The sequence below is a fragment of the Pyrus communis genome, chromosome 6 (genome assembly GCF_963583255.1).
Source record: "Pyrus communis chromosome 6, drPyrComm1.1, whole genome shotgun sequence".
NCBI lineage: Eukaryota > Viridiplantae > Streptophyta > Magnoliopsida > Rosales > Rosaceae > Pyrus > Pyrus communis.
In genome coordinates, this window is record NC_084808.1 from 23,785,836 (window position 1) to 23,803,971 (window position 18,136).

The following is an 18,136-nucleotide window of genomic DNA, read 5'->3' on the forward strand; positions in this document are numbered from 1 at the left end:
CATGAAAGTTCTTCTCCATCGAATACGATCTATTGGGACCCGGGGGTGTATAATTCGTTACAGCAATTCAACTAGGAGATAAAGTGCCTTGATGCAGAATGAAGGCACTGCCAAGATCTGGTTTTAAACTGCACTGCCTAGGTAATAATCTAACCAGCTGCTAAAAAATCCACAAGATTCGTAATAGAAATCCCAGAAATAACAGAACAACGATAGCCATCGAGGCACTGGAGAGAAACAAACTAACAAAACATGCACACCAAAACTCCCTGCCTACCGCTGTCACGCGCACGCCCGTATGTACTGCGATCAAATATAAGCAAAAACCATTCGCAGATTCAAATAAACATAACCAAGCAGTTATAAAACGGCAGAGATTCCAGAGAAATGAAAGACCATCTGTGAGTTAACAGTTGCAGCTAAGAACTATGATGCAACAGAAAAGCCAGACACGAATGCCCTCAACTATTGATTACTGACAAACAGAGCTTCAAGATAAAAACCATAGAGCTCAAAAGACTGAAAACAAAAGCGCCTTTCCGCTTGCCTCCTGAAAATTATTCCATCAACTGTGAATTTGCCTAGAGTTTCAGTTACTTCATACAGAATCGGCAACTACGAAGCTTAACACAAAAATTACAAGGGCAGAACTCAAACAACAGCAGGACAGTACATGCACGGTTACTTTATATACTAATACAGAAACTGAATACGAAAAAACAGAAAGGAGAGAAAAATGAAGATACAACAAAAGATTATATGATGGTAATTCAAACAAAGCACAATCCTTCAAAACTGCCAGCAGGAAGACATGTAAAGCAAAGCATTTCCAGTGAATGCCTCCCTCAAGAACGATGCAGCCTCTCATGCACTAAACATGAAAATACACCAAAATTTCTAAAATACATTGTTGAGAAACCATACAACTTGTCTAAACAACCATTTCAGACAACCTCACTAAGCGATACATTGATGAGAAATAGATGACATGAAATCTATGATGAGAGTTACAAAACTACGTCCAAAAAATGTACAATAGTGAGCACAGAATATGTCTCCCTGGAGAGAAAAACAAACCCTAGTCTAAACAACTGTTTCCGTTCCAACTCATTTACAATGCAGCACTGACTTGCAACTCACAACCCCTAACCCCAAACTACTCACTGTTACATATAATACAGAAAAAGTAAGATTATTTACAGGAAGTGGCATCAGCAGAAACTGGCTTGTACAAATCTCACTGACTAATTACAATTTAGCACGGTGGCTTCTTGTTACAACGTATCAATGGCTCAATCCTAACTCCCTATAGTGCATAGAGCAGGCAACGACAGTTACAACACAATGAATATGTACAACTAAGCACATTGTACAAGACTTTTACAAGCTCAATGCTAAGCCTAAAATCCTAATACAGTCATAGAAACAAAAAAAAAAGGGCATTACAAGTGTACCTAATACAAGAAGTCTACGATTACACACAGACAGTCAGTTGTTACATGCACAATGACAAGTCTCCATTAAATATTTCACTAGTTCAAGAACATTCTTTTCTTTTGCACAGTTGGCAACGCATCCATAAAACACATCTTCCGCCATGTGACCAGCACAGGCTGATTCAATAATGAAAAGAAGGAGTTGCCCACTCTACTCCCTGGATATGATGATTGAAAGAAAACCCGCATGTCAATAGACATCAAATAAAATAACTTTCAAGACACCACCTCATAATCTACAACGGCCACTTAAGAACAATAATAAGAGCAAGAAAGGAAAAAAGAACATAGCAACCAAAGTTAACGGTATCCAATCCATTGTGTAATTAACTTCCCTATAGGTATGAGACACATTAGACAACAATGACATCAAGTGAGTCCCTCCCCAATTGTTTTTTCTGTTTTCAGGTCAAAGATATCCGTAACAACATACCAATCATGCCAACATCTTTCTCATGCTATTTACTCAAGATATAATATAGAAAGAGAAGAACTCCCACAATCACATAGAACACAAGAAGTTTTCAAACTATAATATCACAAACCCAATAAAGCAATTGTCTTGAAGAAACTAGGTAGCATGGTTATTAAACCAAGAAGATACTACTGCAGGAAATGAGTAGCCAAACCCCACAGCTATATCTTCATTGGTATGCTACTAAAAGTTTCTAATTGTTTTTAAGCACACAAATATTAATAGTGACAGCTAAATGTTCTGTGGAAAGCAGTATAATAAAGCAAAGGGGGAACTGATCCTTCCCTCCTATGCACACTGGTAGAACTTACTTCTCCTTCAAGAAACCACGCTTATCGGTAGGCAGTAGGCCCAGTGAAGCCCAGAGGAAGAATGCAGATTCACTGTACGTATCAAAAGCTACATATAGTAATAGTCAGAATTTATATTCTGCAGTCTCTTAAAGACCTGCCATAGAAGGTAACGATCTAACTCTGTCACTCAGATGGCAACCGTCTCCTCTTATAATCAACATCCCTTGATCTAGACCGATGATCATCCTCTGGCACTGCTTTGGACCTGCTACGACTACGAGGTCTTGAAGAAGACTGACCTTTGTCCCAGTCATCCTCATAAACCCCGTCACGATCTCTCTGCCGATGGTCTCGATAACTATCTTTTTCTTCCTTGTAACGATGCTCCCTGTGCTCCCCCCTTTCCGACCTTTCATAGTCTTGTTCTCTACCATCACGATGCCTCCTCTCAGAGTTTCCTGACCAGTCACGCTCAGATCCCCGTTCTTTTTCCCTTGAGGCAGCACTTGACCTTGCTCCTTTCTCATTATTTGTGTCACCATATCCATACTCAGAAGCATTATCATCACCACCATAACTTGACTCCCTAGTTCTTCGACCATGTTCTTCTCCTCCCCAGGCCCCCATGCTTGGGTCATTCCACATCCCTGCATGATGTCCCTCCATTCCAGAAGAACCCATCATCCCCATCCCATTAGCTGCCATTCCCCTGCCAAAGAAAGCTGGGTTTACATGAGGAGCCACCCCGGCAAGTCCCATTGTATTAACACCAGGAAATTGAGGAAGCATTCCAGGAAAGGCAGGACCTGGAAACCCTCCATAACCGCCTCCTCGACCCATATATGTTGGATCAAATCCAGAACCCATCATACCCTGAGGATTCATCATTCCTACAGGACCACCAAATCCAGGACCCCCGAGGCCCTGTCCATAGCCTCCTCCATTAGCGCCAGTTCCAACACCAGCAGGATTCCCAACCATATTCTTCACACCCATGGCCCCTCCTCTTCCCCTCATTGGTCCTCCACCTCCAGGACCTCTTCCTCCCTGTCCACCTCGTCCCCATCCACCCCTTCCAAAATTCCTCCCTCCTGTGTCTCCCGCTTGAAAATTCACACCTGCCCCCCTCCCAACACCGTCATTCATGGGCCTTCTTCCTGGTTGCTGAGCCTGAGCCTGGCCTTGTGATTTGCTCAAATAAGAAGCTCCCATCTGTTTCAAGGTCTGCGGAGAAGCAAAAGCTACAACACAAGCTCTCCCGTTGAAAACATAACCATCCATTCCCTCTTTGCATGCAGTCGCAGCAGCTGGATCATGAAACTCAACCTGACAATACCCTTTGGACTTACCACTGGCCCTCTCATCAAAAAACTTAATTTCCTTGACCCTTCCATACTGAGATAAAACACTTTCGATCTCAGCATCAGTTGTCCACCAATGTAGTTCTCCCACAAACAGCATAGCCGAACCATTCTCAATTGGTGGCCGGATTTGGTTTTCATTAACCATTGGACGATTAGCATTTATCTTGATACTCATTTGATTAGTCGGTATCGGTGCAGCTCCCGGAGGACCAGCAGTGCCAGGATTCAGTGACGGAATAAACTCACTATTACCTTTTCCAGTAATATCAGAAGAATCAATACCGACATTTGGGGGTATAGTTGTTGACCCCTGAAACCCCATTTGTCTGACTTGAGTATCATGAGTCATCTCCATAACCCTCCCCTTCTGTGATCCAGAAGCCCCACCCACATAACCTGTGGATCCCAGTTCTGGCTCCTTCACCACTAGTGGCTGATTCTGTTCCGGAAACTGGGCTCCAGCACCAGAATACTTCCCTTGAACTGAAACCCCAGGAATTTTCAGGTCCTGAGAGACACCAGCTTGAGCTCTTGGTTCAGGAACATTAGTTTTCTGTGCTTGGAGTCCTCCATTGCCAACGCCACCAGGTGGAACTGGTGCCTCAGATCGGTGCATCTGCATGAAACCCTCTCCAACATTAACATCATTATACAGATCATCGTACTCATCATCTTCTACCATCGGCTCTTCATCTGCAAGCGCAGAGATGGCTCCACTTCCCTGATACTGAAGCTTCTGAGACCCACCATATTCCTCATCTTCATAATCTATTTGCTCATCACCCATCGGATCCATCTAGGCCAACTAATATATACTCGACGTGGAGTTGACCAAGCTCTATCTCTACCTATATAATACATAACCAAGAAAAAGAACCGTCCTTAGACCCATCTCATACTGCAAACTAGATATACAGATAGATACAGATCCGAATACAAACATAAGTTAACCACAGAAAGTAAGAAGAGGACCCGAAAATTCAAATCGGTTCTTCTACCTCGGATATACAGCCTGAAAACGAGGTAACAACTATGAAACTATGAGGATACAAGGAAGTTGTAACAACATATTTAGCAACAAATGAAATACAAAACAGCCCATCTTCCATCATCAACTAATCAAATTCAAAACGGTATAACTTCGATCATCATCGACGACAAAAAGACAATAACACGATCTAAAGAAAACAACAGCAGCAACATAATGTCCACCGCCCACCAACTACCCATCTCATGAAATTGCTGGGAAAAAGATAAATCTAAACCTAAATCAGAAATACCATAATCCGCTTGACAAATCACAGGATAATTACATTAATTAAATATCAGATTAACCCAAGCACACGCGGTTCACAGAATCGCAGGAAAGAAATGAAATTGCAAATCTGACAGAAGAAACAGAAAACACAAACACCCACCAAGATTTGACCTTATAACAACACTTAGCTTAACGAGATTTGACAGACAATGCATAGGAGAAAATGCAAACAAAGAATCATGGGACGAGGAGATTCCAACATGTTCGATTTGCAGAGGATGTTGTTGTTGTTGTCTTACAGATGATATCTCTCTCAGGCTGAGCTAGTGTTACTAGTACCGAAGCGTCCGACAGACTCGCAGCAGCAGCAGCTGCGTCTTCTCAAGTTCTCATCAACATCAACAAACATCAACTAAGCGATTCTCTTTCTTCCTATCTGTGTTTGGATTTTTAATATTTATTTTCTACGCAATGTCCGCACACAGTGATACCATACACGCATTCCATTCGATCGAGTCAAAGTTTCTACCCTTCTTCTCTTTCGGTGGTCTGTAAATTCCTGTTAATTCTCAACTGTAACTTTGTTTTAGTTTTTTCTTGTTTTGTTTTTTTTTTTTTTTTTTTTTTTTTTTGATCAAATGATAAATTTGTTAGATTAGGTGTTAGATTAGAGCTCGACGGAGTTTGAACCCATGCTATTTTTTTTTTCTTTTGTTATATTAAAAATTTAAGATTTTTTTCCTATTTGGCCAACAAATTAGGAGACTCGTTTGGAAGTGCTTTAAAATGACTAAAAAGTGTTTTTACAGAAAATGTTTTTAGGTTTCAAAAACAATTAAAATGTTTTATGCAAGAAGCATAAATGTTTTTTCATGATTCACTTTCATTTTTATTTAGGATTGGTCCTTAAACAATTTAATCAGAAACGTTTTCGACCTTTTTTAAAAACATTTTCAAAAAGAGCCCTAATATGTTAAAATGCTCATGCTTGTTTTACTTCATTTCAAAATGTTCTTTAGAAAACATTTTTATTTAAAAGCAATTTCAAATTCAATAATGCAAGTAGCTTGTAGCTCAATTAATTAATTAAGAGCAATCGTCCTTGCTCTTGAGGTTCCCTTTTCCAATCCACATCCTTGTAATTTAATATAGCTTATCCTATCGTTTGTAGGAAGAAAAGAGAAAAAAAAAAAAAAAAAAACCATGTTCAATAACAAGGCTTCTATTAAAAAGCACTTCAAGTATTTTCTTACTGAATTTTGATTTTCCTCTTTTACTTTTATCGACCGCTTTATTTTCTGCTTAAGTTTTTAAGCGTGGAGAGAGTGACATGCGTATAACTTGGAGTGAATGCAATTTACATTTTATCAACTCCTATCCTTTCGTCTTAATGTCTCATCTCCAATCGTCCTTCCCTGTTTATGAGGGAGGAAGACTATACGAAGAAAGGACAACATGAAGTCACATCCCATACGGTATTCCAGAAGTTACATGCATCTTCTATAATATCTTGTCTTTAAAAAGTTACACCGGTAAACTTCCATTCTCCGAAAAAAAATATTTACGTACAATTGAAATCTCAAAGTTACGATATCTTAACTGAATTATGCGAAACTACGTCAGCAAGTTTAAATTTTTGATGGTGCGTGCTAGATTTGAGATACAACCGCATCAGTGTTTTCTGTAACAAATGTCTTGAAATAGAAATATATTTGAACTCAAATTAGAAATTATTGTGCTACAACAATCCAATCCAATCCAATCCAATCCAATCCGAAAGAATCAAACTACCTACCGGAAATGCACTACAGTGTAACAATCTTAAGCAAACTCTATCTATCTAAGTTGAACATCAAAACTGCATATTTCAGGCAGGTTCATGTCCACCCACATCACGATTCTCGTCTGATCCTTCAGGGGCCACTCGGACTAAAAAACACTGCAGACTATTTTCCTATCTGCTTTTAGGAAGACCTATTGCCTCCTAATGAAATTTCTCTTACAAAATTAACAACTGAGAAACTATATTTTACACTGCCCCTAGCAGCACATGAGTACACATCTGACCAGGCAGATTCAGGAAGTAAAATTACTGAGGGTGTAGGAGGTGGAATTGACGGGGAATACCATTTTTATCAGGAATTGCCAGCAAGTGGTCCAGCCAAAATCGATATTTGCATCAATACATCCCCTTGAAAACAGGATTTGTTCTGCATATGCTTGCGCCGTATTCCTCATACTCTTCTTTTGTATGGCAAGCCTGTACCAATAGAAACTTCTCAGTATACAACAACAATTTAGCAACAGAAGAATGATAGTTCGGCAGTTTTAAATATAAACATGAAAGAAGGTGAAAGCTCAGTATCAAATGCTGAGGTTGCTATCAAAATCAAATTCGATTCTTTGTATGATTTTGGAGAGGAGGAGACCTCATCCTCCATGATCCGTTAAGTTCCCCTTCATGCCATTCGAAGGTTGAATAACTGGACTCAAGGTATCATAGATTAACGAAAATGTTTTCAAATCTGAGGAGATGGTAATCGGTGCACATAATTAGATAAATAAATACAAGGGAAACTCAAAGGAGATACGAAAGTTACTACAAATAGGTCCAACATATAGATCGAAGTGTAACATGAGATGGAAAGAAATTCATAATCGTCATGCCCACAGATTAGAAGAAGAAATTCATACCGCAAAGAATTCAGGTGTGGATGCAAGTACAGAGCCTCCAAACCAAACTGCAAATCTCTGGATGGGATGACTAACTACATTCACTTCCACTGGCTGTGACTGAATGCCCATAACAAAATAAAAATCAAACTCATGTATTGTAAATACACTGCACATGTAAACATGTTTATAGACAAATACACGTTGCACACACATTTAATATTAAAATCCTTACTTTTACTTCACCGCCAACTCGAGCTTCAGATGCAAGAAGCCGGGCATCAACAATCTTCTTTATATCCCGTTGCAACCTCCTGTGGAAGTCCTTGAACATGGTTGAACCTCCGGACAACACTATATTCTGAGAATAACAGTAACAATAATATGACTAAATCAATAAATTGCAACAAGAAATCTTAAATACAAGAACGAAGATAACTAATTACATGAGGTCATAGTACTATAACCAACTATTTTACATATGAATAAAAATATTTGTATGGGACTAGGTCTGGACCTTAGAGCTTAAAACAATTCAAGCACCGGACTATGAATATAGGAGGAAATTAGTGCTAGAGTTTAAAAACAACTACGAACCAATGTATGTACAGTCAAATGAAGTTGTAGAAAACAGTACTCAGATATTAAGGCAAAAATAAAGAGACTATATTCAACCAGTGTCCAAAGATCATTCCGTAATAGATCCTGAACACCGTTACAATGTCCAACAACCAAATTGTAGCTATACAGCATATTAATTCTTATTTATTCAATTAAAACACATCCCATTTATAAACTTCTTCCGAAGCCTACTTCACCTTATACAAAGACCTCCTGGTGTCAATTGGAGCAGACTGAATACACTTGTCAATTACAACTGGTAAGGGAGTGGTGAAGTCTGTGCTATAAATCTCAGGATTGAAGAAAACCTGTTAAAAATTTGAGACAGATTAGCTGAGATAACAAGCAGTGATTGTAGAAATTGGGGAGCAATTTTCCTACTAGGCAAAGAAAAGAGGAAGTTTCAGGGAGGAGGGGAAGTAAACCTCTGGACCCAGAAATCGTTCATAGCCAATGTCACAAGAGTAGGGCGCCCCTGTCTTTGGCTTAATGCCTCTCCATTGCTTAATATACTTGGAAGGTTCTTTGTCGTGCTTATTAAACTCCTGCAATCAATAGAGAAACAAGAGTTTGTCATCAAAACAATATCCAAATAGAATATAAACTCACACAAATGAACCAAGTAACACGAGTAGTTGTGAACTTGCAAAATACTTAGTTGCTCATAACAATTTACAACAGGTATAAAAAAATTGCACCAATTTGTACCAAGGTCTTCAAACCTTACTATGGTCATGGAAGTAAAGTTCACCTTGACTATGTCAGAACTAGTATAGCAATACATTTCCTTCACTCTGCGAGCTACGTCAAAGGAGTCTTCTTGTGGCACATTCTCGCCTCTTTCCTGAATATAATGCAAGAAGCATTAGCTCACAAACACTTTATCTGTAAACCTTAAGTACTCTTAATTAGCCATATTGTGTAATTGCATTATGGATGAAATTTTTCAAAGTTCACACGCAATACTGTCTGGTTCCAAACGCTAACCCTAGCTAATCATTTTTCATGATGACAACAAAGGTAATAAGAATAAAAAAGGAATGGAATACAGCATACCCGCATAAGCTGCTGGACGAATAGAGTGACATCTTTCCCGGCAATAGGAACCGACTTGATGCTGCTCCCAATAACATAACCTTCTGCAACAGGTACAATGTGAGTTGCCCCATCTCCAACATCCACTACAACCCCTGTCATCTCACACTAAGAAAATTATAGGTCAATCAAAGAGGAAAAAATCGAGATAACACACATTACTAAGCACTTCGGGTAACACATATCTCATAACACGAAAAAATACAATAAACATCTTGAACTTTCAATACCAACCTTAGAGGTAGTGTAACCAGCTGCAAGAGCAAGTACTGAATTCACGGCAATGTAAAGGCCAGGAACATTGAAAGTTTCGAACATGATTTCGCCCGTGTACTCCCGGCTCTCCGGGGCAGTAAGCGGACTCTCAGTTAAAAGAAAACAATGGTCTTCAGGATCACAACGCAAGTAGTTAAATATACATTGCTGCCAGAACCGCTCCATTGAATCCCAATTCTCGACCTGGCCCTGTCGAATGGGATAGCTCAGATTGTAAGTCGTACTAGATCGAGATCTATCCAGTGCCTCATCCCCTATAAAAAAATCAAGATCAGCCATCACGCCAGCATTGTGCTGCGCTACCCAGCCGGCCTTGGAGGACGTTCTGGACGGGTTCAAAAACGATTCATTTAAGGCAACTACAGTCGGAACAATGTAACACGGCTCGACATTTCCAGCGAAACCCATCTTAGTATACCTACAAAATATGGATGCAAATGCACATATTAGAGCAAAATCCTCCTGGGAATTGTAACAAACAGGTGGGGGGCAATACGTGCAACTCCAAATTCAATCGGAAAACAAGAGTGAAAAGTCAATTGGGGCATTTCGCCGAACAGTTTTCGAGCTTAATTACGTACCCACTTCCATTGTCGATGACTACAGCTGGGCGAGAGGCCGGGTCCATGAGAGAGCTTGAAACTGGTATTGGCTTTGATTATTACGGAGGTGGATCTGCAGCTGAGATCCAATAGAGGGTGCGAGGCAAATGATCATAGCTTTGAAGAGCGCGGGAAAGAAAAGCACGAAGTGGAAGCTGGTGGTGGTGCTGATGATGGCGACGCAGACTTGGATCGGAAGCGAAAGCGGCGGCTCAACCAACAGCTCGGTAGCTCGCGGCAGTTGGTGATTGCGATTGGTGCCCCACCCATTTCAGTGACAGACGCAGAAGCTGAACATTTCAATGGCGGCAGCTCTCGTCGACTGCATCATCATCGTTGCAGCTTCGGCAAATTTTCTCCGATTCGATGCTTTTATTGGCAATCAAACAACGTCGACCCCCCTCTCGCTTTCTCTTTTGGGGCTTCTCTTTTTGGCCGGTTACGTTTTGTTGTTTGGTTCTGAAATAGAACGTTGGTTTGGGGCCGTTGGATTTGTTCGCTGATGGGATGGAGCGACGGGTCAGATTTTGCCGGATCAGGATCCTCTCCTGATCTAAGGATGAGGATCCTCCTGATCATGGAATATGGACCGTTGGATGAAAATCTAACGGTTATAATTATTAGAACTTTAAAGGATCCTCTTGTTTATAGTCGTTAATTTTCATCCAACGATCCAAATTCCTTGATCAGGAGGATCCTCATCCTTAGATCAGGAAAGAGGATTCTGATCCAATTTTGCCTCCGGTCGGAACCCAGTCGTGGGGCCCGTGGACTTGTTGTAGTGTAGCGAAATGGTACTGTCGGTGAATTGTATATCTGTATAGTTGTATTGTACTTTATGCATTTTGTGGAAGAAAATTCGAAGGATTTTAATAAAAAAATTTACGGTACTATTTATGTTTTAATGAAAATAATATTTTTATTTTAAAATGTAACTTATGATACGATTTACTTACAACATATTTTTTTCTTTTTTATTAAAACTTAAAATTTTCAATTCATTTTCATTAGTTTTTTCTAAAAAACTTTAGGGTAAATTATTTAGACCAAACTTTATAAATTATATAACATAATTTTTAGATTGGATTATTATTTAACTGTTAATCAAAGTGCTTTTTATATCGGTGACACATCACCTAGTTTGTAAATTTGCTGTAAAAATTCGATTTACCTAACATTATCGACATTCATGATCTTGGATTTTTTTGGGCGAAACTTGTGAACAAAAATTACTACAATCATGATAGGACTGAGTTGTGTATTAATGTGTAGGTGTTGTATTGACATTCTAAAATTTTTATTTCGCATTTTTATGTGCTTCTTTTTAATTAAAAAAAACTTAGAGTGCACGTGAAATTTCTAGATGCAAACACTAAATAGCATCAGTGTAATGTGTGACAAATTTTTGCAAATTAAAATTTTTTCGAGACATTTTGTATGGATCATTGTGATTTTTTTTATTTTTATTGATGTGAATTGTTTAGTTTTGAGCAATGTACATACAAAATTGATATTTTTCTTATAAATGATGGATTACTCTAGTGGTGAGAGTCTTCTTTTCAACTTCCTGCAGCTCCACCTCTTCACACAGATATGAAAGAGATCCGACACAAAAATTAAAAAGAACAAAACTTTCCTAAAGAAAACAATAAGAACCAATAAAGTTTATGAAAATTATTAAAAAACAGAATCAAAACTAAAGAACCAAATGGCATCGCCGCCCCACATCCTCTCCGCATTCCGATGTGAGTCATAGCACCGTACTGGCTAAACCTATGCAATTCGACAACTTCCACACTTTGTGCATCTCCAAATCCATATCGAAGCTGTCAACTAGAGCCAATACCTTGTGTTGGATGTGTATGTGTGCTAACAAACTAGAATCCTAGCGACTCTAGCGTTTTATGATGACGATTCGGCACCAACGACCAAAGTAAAATAAAAGGAAAGAAGGAAGGGATCAAGAAAAATTGTTACGAAAGGTGGCCGCCAACCACATGGTCAAAACAGAAACCAACAACAGAAGATGATTTTTTTTTTTTCTCACAACAAGTATTAATCATTATTTATACAAACTTATCATCTAGCTATTAATTCAATCGTAAATTTGTTCCCACTATTAGAAGACGATATTCTAAATTCGAAAGTAAAAATGAAAAAGCACATATAGTACTTCACAAAATCTAAAACTATAATATATTTCACGTTACAGTGAATACAACATGATATCGGAAAAGTTTCTTATGTATAGTGGTTTTCTTCTTAGGTAGGGGCGCCTATTATATCATTAAGACTAGTGCCAAAGGGGCGGTGACTGGTGCAGTTAATTTTGTCCCTCCAAGGAAGGTAATTTTACAAATAAAGCTGAAAAAGCAAAGACAAAGCTAGAATTGGCTGGGCCAACTTACAGCAATTCGTACAGGCCTTGGTCCCACTAGCCATAGCCCAACCTGAAACCCTCGAACGAGGGCCTCAAAGGCCCAACCATCCAACCACGTGGCCGCAAGTTGTCCCCTTTCCTAATAACAAACTGTATTGTCGTCGTCTTTGAGGTCTAATCGTGCTGCAAATCGAATCATTACCTTAATTTTGTCAATTAGTTAGTTAGTGGATCCACTGATCAATCAAATAATATGGAATTATGGAACGCATTTTCTATGCTTTTCAAAAAGTTAAAATGAGTGGTATTTTGAAGAAAATTTTAACGGAGTTTCACGAACTGCGGGTTCTGATGAATTAAGAGATCAACGGTAATAGATTTTTATTTAAGAAATTATTGCTCTAATTCAATTAAAGTTGAAGAAGCTACAATTCACTCATTAGTTTGGCATCTCTAAAGACGTATGTCATGACATACATGTTATTATACAATTGAAGAAAAAAAAAAATTTCTCTCCGATTATGTAATTTGTATCGTTCTATGTTTCGTTCACATTGAAAATTTTCTGTCACAACCGGGCAGCCAATCCAGTTAGCCCAAATTTGAACATATTGATCGCAAGTCAACAACAGCCACTCGCGGTAAGCACATCGATTGGCCAACTGCCCCGAAGCTCCACCGTCCACGATGCTCTCCAGCCCACCCGACCACTCCCCCGTTCCCTCCACGGACACCCCGGTCCGTCCGTTCACTCGTCGCTTTCAAAAACCTCCCAATTATCCAAAACATCCCCATCCACTGACTGCACACCCGCCAAACATACAAGGGTAGTGCCATAATTTCACAAGGGAGATTCATAATTCCCACCGGACAACAGCAATCACTAGCACCTGCGCACTAACGCGCACGTTAGCTGTCCCCTCTCTGCCTCCACCCACAATTATGCCTCCCCAACCCAAAAACCCATAAACCAAACCCCATGCATTTACATTAATTGCGCCATTAATTATTTTAATCACGCCATTTTTTAGCTGTTAATTAAATTAATTTAAGTTATTTAAATATGTAATCACTGAGCAGCAGCAGCAGCAGAAGTGTCTTAATGGACCTGTGTGAGTAGAGCTCTTCATAACTCTCTCTCTCTCTACTTTCTCTCTCTAGAACCAGAAGCTCCGAGAATTTTTATGTCATTTCCGAAACGGTTCGTTTTCGCTTCGGATCGGGTCCTGCATTTCTACAAATCGGAGCTGTGTGATCGGCGCTGCATGTGCATGGGATAAGGATTGCAAGGATCGGATTCGTTTTTTGTCTGATTGGGTTGAAGATGAACCCGCTGTGCTGCATTGCGCCGGTTTCGATCGATCGGGACCGGGGCACCCCGGTGGCGGCGAAGCAGTCGGGTCAGTGCCAGGTAGGCTCGGAGGCTCCGATCCGGAACGTCAGCTACGGCTCGAAGCCGAGCTACTCGGCTCAGGTCTCGTCGGCCGGGACCGAATCGGACAGGGCTTCCGCCGCGGCGGGCCACGAGGTTGAGGATACGATCAGCGAAGCTCGGGATTCGAAGGTGTTTGGCGGCGGCGTGAGCGGCAGCTTGGCTGGGATTTTGTACAAGTGGGTGAACTACGGGAAGGGGTGGCGGTCGCGGTGGTTTATGCTCGAAGACGGCGTGTTTTCGTACTACAAGGTTCATGGACCGGACAAGATTTTGGTGAGCCAGGTGAGAGAGAAGGGATTGAGGGTGATCGGAGAGAACTCGCTGAGGTACATGAAGAAGGCGAATTGGGGCAGTAATCGGCTCGGAGGTCCGGCGAGGCCGTGGAAGCCTTTCGGAGAAGTGCATTTGAAGGTATGAGCTTTTGCTTATCACAGAAATGTGAAGCCATTGTTTGGGATATAGTAAGCAATGCTATTTTTAGCTGATGCTATATTTAGCAAATCAGAAGTATGTATGCATTGAGTTTATTTTTTGGGATTATCTGGGTCCTTTTGCTGAGTTTGTATATTTGTAATGTGAGTGGTGGGAGTCGAAAGCTACAGAAAATGTTATTCCTACACTTTTCACGGAATTTAAAAAAAAACATTGATTGATACCCACCAAAAGTATTCATCAATCTTGAAGGACCAACAAAAACTCGAATACGTTGGGACGAATGTTTGTGTTTTGTTTGATGATGCATAAAAATGCGTGCTCGAAAGCGCATGGTCTGTACTTTTGAGTTTTTGGTTTTTGGTTACTGAATTCGAAGTGGTCTGGTTTACAGGTCTCTTCAATTCGTGCCAGCAAATCAGATGATAAACGGCTTTCCATATTCACAGGAACTAAAACTCTTCACTTGCGGTGTGTGACCAGAGAGGACCGAGCTACATGGATTGACGCACTGCTGGGTGCTAAAGATCTTTTCCCTAGAGTGTTTACGAGCAATGATTTGGTACCTTCGGAAGATATAGTTGTTTCGACAGAGAAGCTAAGGCTAAGATTAACACAGGAGGGAATTGGTGAGCCGGTGATCAAAGAATGCGAGTCAATTATGCTCTTAGAAGTGTCAGAGCTTCAAAATCAGTTGAAGGGTCTTCAGAGTAAACATGTGATGCTGTTGGAGTCATTGAGGCAATTAGAGGTATTTCCATGCATTTAATCACTAAGTTTCTGCTTTATACATGTGCTGCAATAAGGGTGGTGGAAAGCTTGCAAGTCGGAAAGTAAATCCCTATCTAAATTTCCTTTTGCAGACAGAAAAAATCGAGCTGGAAACTACAGTAGTGGATGAAACAAAGGAGCGTGAGTCATACGGACAGGGGGATAGGAGATTTAGTGGTCGGTTATCTTTCCATTATCCTAGTATTTTGTTGAGCTCAAATGTTTTCAAATATGAGATGTCTAATGATGATTTAAGCTTCGGTAGTGCTAAAAATGTTTCAAGCCACATACTCAGTTTCTGATTTATTATCAATGAATATTTAATTTTGACCGTTAGTTTTGACTGTATTATGGTTTTGCTCATGCCACAGATTTCTACTCCGTCTTATCTGAGGGCAGTGCAAGTGATTCTGATGCAGATAACGAAAGTCAAGATGGGGCAGATGTTGAAACAGATGAAGATGAAGGAACATATTTTGATACATATGACATTTTGTCTTCAGAAGCTCTAAGAAGTGCTTCCTATCGGAATAGAGAAGGCTTGGGAAATGGTGTGTATACAATAGAGATTCTTTCTTTCTGATTAGTTAAAGAAACATAATTTGATATGAATTATTTTGTCTTCAGATGCTCTAAGAAGTGCTTCCTACCGGAGCAGGGAAGGTTTGGGAAATGGTTGTATATTTGAAAGAGATTCTTTCTTTTCTGATCGATTGCGTGGACTTGAGGAGATCAAGACAATTAAATATCCATACGTGAAAAGGAGGGATGATTTGCCAGAACCCAAGGAGAAAGAGAAGCATATTGGCTTGTGGTCAATTATCAAGGATAATATTGGGAAGGACTTGTCTGGAGTTTGCCTTCCCGTTTATTTTAATGAACCACTCTCATCGTTGCAAAAGTGCTTTGAAGATCTGGAATATTCAAAGTTGGTTGATCGAGCATCGGAATGGGGAAAGCAGGTAAGGTCCTCTGCTGTCCCATTCTATGCATCACCTAATTGTCTGCACTTTGGAACATGAATTAATTTGGAGCAAGGGAGTGTTGTTCATAGTCTTCAAATCTTAGCCTTAGCTCAAGGCTTACTCTTCCCGACCATGTTGTTTGAGTTCTTAAATTAATTTGGACTTCATGTGGTGCAGGGGAATGATTTAATGAGAATTCTAAACGTTGCAGCTTTTGCTGTATCTGGCTATGCATCAACAGAAGGTCGGCAGTGCAAACCCTTTAATCCTCTCCTCGGGGAGACCTATGAGGCTGACTATCCAGATAAAGGACTTCGTTTTTTCTCTGAAAAGGTAATGCACGTTGACAAATTTTTTAGCGTTGATGTCTAGTAGCACCCTTTTAAATGGATTTGTGTCCATTAAGTATGAAGAGTGGTAAAAGATAAAAGTAGCCTCTTTGTTGCTTTGTGTTGTTAGGACTCATTGAATTTGAAGCATCACAGATAATTGTCAAATGTTTATGAACCATTGATTGTTGGCTAACAAGGGCAAGCTTGCACTCAGGTGAGTCACCACCCAATGGTTGTTGCTTGTCATTGTGAAGGAAGAGGTTGGAAATTCTGGGCGGACTCCAATCTCAAGGGCAAGTTTTGGGGGCGTTCTATTCAGCTTGATCCTGTGGGTACCCTTTCCTTGCAGTTTGAGGATGGGGAGACATTTCAGTGGAGCAAGGTCACTACCTCTATATACAATATCATACTAGGAAAAATTTATTGTGACCACTATGGCACCATGCGCATCAGGGGCAGTGGCAATTATTCCTGCAAGCTAAAGTTCAAGGAGCAGTCTATCATAGACCGAAGTCCACATCAGGTTGGCTAAAGTCTAAATTCTCCCCAGAACAATAGCTTTCAATTGCGGCCCGATTTTCATGTTTATGTTACACTTAGTTTTTAGACATTGCTGGGCTTTACATAAATTCATGAAATTTCAGGTTCATGGATTTGTTCAAGACAATAGAACTGGAGAGAATGTAGCAATGTTGGTGGGTAAGTGGGACGAGGCAATGTACTATGTGCTGGGAGATCCAACTACAAAACCAAAGGGTTATGATCCAATGACAGAGGCTGTTCTTCTCTGGGAAAGAGATGACTATGTTACCAAGACAAGATACAATTTCTCCCCTTTTGCAATATCCCTTAATGAACTGACACCTGGCTTATTGGAGAAGTTACCGCCGACGGACTCAAGGCTAAGGCCAGATCAAAGACATTTGGAGAATGGTGAATATGAATTGGCAAATGCAGAGAAGCTAAGACTTGAACAGCTTCAAAGACAGGTACAGTACATCCTCTTTCTCCTTTTGATCCGTTATTCATCCATTCATCTTCCTCTTTTCATGCATTCTTGCTTCTAATTGCGAGCCTAATGTCCGCTTGAATTTAATTGAAATGAAAATGACTTCAATCTCATATCTGGCCAATGATCTTGAGAGTTTGAGATTCAGGACTCAGCTCTAAACTGAATTTGTAGCTAAAGCCATTTCCCTGGTGTTTTCGGGGCATTGATGGGCTCCTGTATGCAGTGTAATTTATTTGTAAACTTATATTCTATTCTGAAATTGTATTTAGCAACTGTTGATAATTTTGTGCAGGCAAGGAAGTTGCAAGAGAGAGGGTGGCAGCCAAGATGGTTTCGGAAAGACGAGGAGGGTTGTTATAGTTATGTGGGAGGGTATTGGGAAACTAGGGAGAACAACTGGGATGGAATTCCTGATATTTTTGGCCAGAGTAGCGATTTGCCTTCGTGTTCTGGTGAAGAGTAAGGCATCTCTTGGCCCGACCTTTGTTGTATTAGATTATGGTTATCTTTCGCTTCTTCCACCCTAAATCCGAGTTTAATGTAGGCTGTGTCATGGAAAAAACCCTTGGTGCCGTAATGATAGTTTGCTAATGGTTTCTGTCTTCTCTACGCCTTCATTTGGGACATGACATCGCCCGTGGAGCTCCTCCTGGTCA

General features: G+C 40.2%; 3 protein-coding genes across 4 annotated transcripts; 1 reads left to right on the plus strand and 2 right to left on the minus strand.

Moving 5' to 3' along the window:
* Positions 1-1,173: 1,173 nt before the first annotated feature.
* On the minus strand, positions 1,174-5,400 carry LOC137737276 (uncharacterized). 2 transcript variants are annotated; one of them, XR_011068821.1, is made up of 3 exons: positions 5,186-5,400; positions 2,283-4,476; positions 1,174-1,654 (listed from the first exon to the last, which is right to left on the minus strand). XR_011068821.1 is itself a non-coding variant. In XM_068476712.1 (2 exons), the coding sequence occupies exon 2, from the start codon at positions 4,422-4,424 to the stop codon at positions 2,448-2,450; it is 1,977 nt and encodes a 658-aa protein (XP_068332813.1). In that variant the 5' UTR covers positions 4,425-4,476; positions 5,147-5,400; the 3' UTR covers positions 1,971-2,447. The 2 variants fall into 2 exon arrangements, 1 of the variants encoding a protein (XP_068332813.1); XM_068476712.1 differs by lacking the exon at positions 1,174-1,654 and having other exon boundaries at positions 1,971-4,476; positions 5,147-5,400.
* Positions 5,401-6,579: 1,179 nt separating this feature from the next.
* On the minus strand, positions 6,580-10,567 carry LOC137737453 (actin-related protein 3). Its single transcript, XM_068476930.1, has 9 exons — positions 10,133-10,567; positions 9,510-9,969; positions 9,237-9,383; positions 8,932-9,024; positions 8,606-8,725; positions 8,378-8,488; positions 7,795-7,920; positions 7,581-7,679; positions 6,580-7,146 (listed from the first exon to the last, which is right to left on the minus strand). The coding sequence occupies exons 1-9, from the start codon at positions 10,177-10,179 to the stop codon at positions 7,066-7,068; spliced, it is 1,284 nt and encodes a 427-aa protein (XP_068333031.1). The 5' UTR covers positions 10,180-10,567; the 3' UTR covers positions 6,580-7,065.
* Positions 10,568-13,520: 2,953 nt separating this feature from the next.
* LOC137737368 (oxysterol-binding protein-related protein 1D-like) lies at positions 13,521-18,081 on the plus strand. The gene is made up of 9 exons (XM_068476821.1): positions 13,521-14,379; positions 14,795-15,151; positions 15,264-15,348; positions 15,543-15,722; positions 15,799-16,133; positions 16,314-16,469; positions 16,683-16,991; positions 17,113-17,457; positions 17,773-18,081. The coding sequence occupies exons 1-9, from the start codon at positions 13,858-13,860 to the stop codon at positions 17,941-17,943; spliced, it is 2,460 nt and encodes an 819-aa protein (XP_068332922.1). The 5' UTR covers positions 13,521-13,857; the 3' UTR covers positions 17,944-18,081.
* The last annotated feature ends 55 nt before the right edge of the window (positions 18,082-18,136 follow it).

What these genes read in the sequence shown, in the direction of transcription:
- LOC137737276 (XM_068476712.1), bottom strand. Translation starts at nt 4,424, where the DNA reads ATGGATCCGATGGGTGATGAGCAAATAGATTATGAAGATGAGGAATAT.
- LOC137737453 (XM_068476930.1), bottom strand. Translation starts at nt 10,179, where the DNA reads ATGGACCCGGCCTCTCGCCCAGCTGTAGTCATCGACAATGGAAGTGG. An exon ending in GTCATCGACAATGGAAGTGG is followed by an intron (nt 9,970 to 10,132) that starts GTACGTAATTAA and finishes CATATTTTGTAG; the next exon opens with GTATACTAAGATGGGTTTCG. An exon ending in GAGTTGGCGGTGAAGTAAAA is followed by an intron (nt 7,680 to 7,794) that starts GTAAGGATTTTA and finishes ATGGGCATTCAG; the next exon opens with TCACAGCCAGTGGAAGTGAA.
- LOC137737368 (XM_068476821.1), top strand. Translation starts at nt 13,858, where the DNA reads ATGAACCCGCTGTGCTGCATTGCGCCGGTTTCGATCGATCGGGACCGG. An exon ending in AGTCATTGAGGCAATTAGAG is followed by an intron (nt 15,152 to 15,263) that starts GTATTTCCATGC and finishes TTCCTTTTGCAG; the next exon opens with ACAGAAAAAATCGAGCTGGA. An exon ending in TAGACCGAAGTCCACATCAG is followed by an intron (nt 16,992 to 17,112) that starts GTTGGCTAAAGT and finishes ATGAAATTTCAG; the next exon opens with GTTCATGGATTTGTTCAAGA.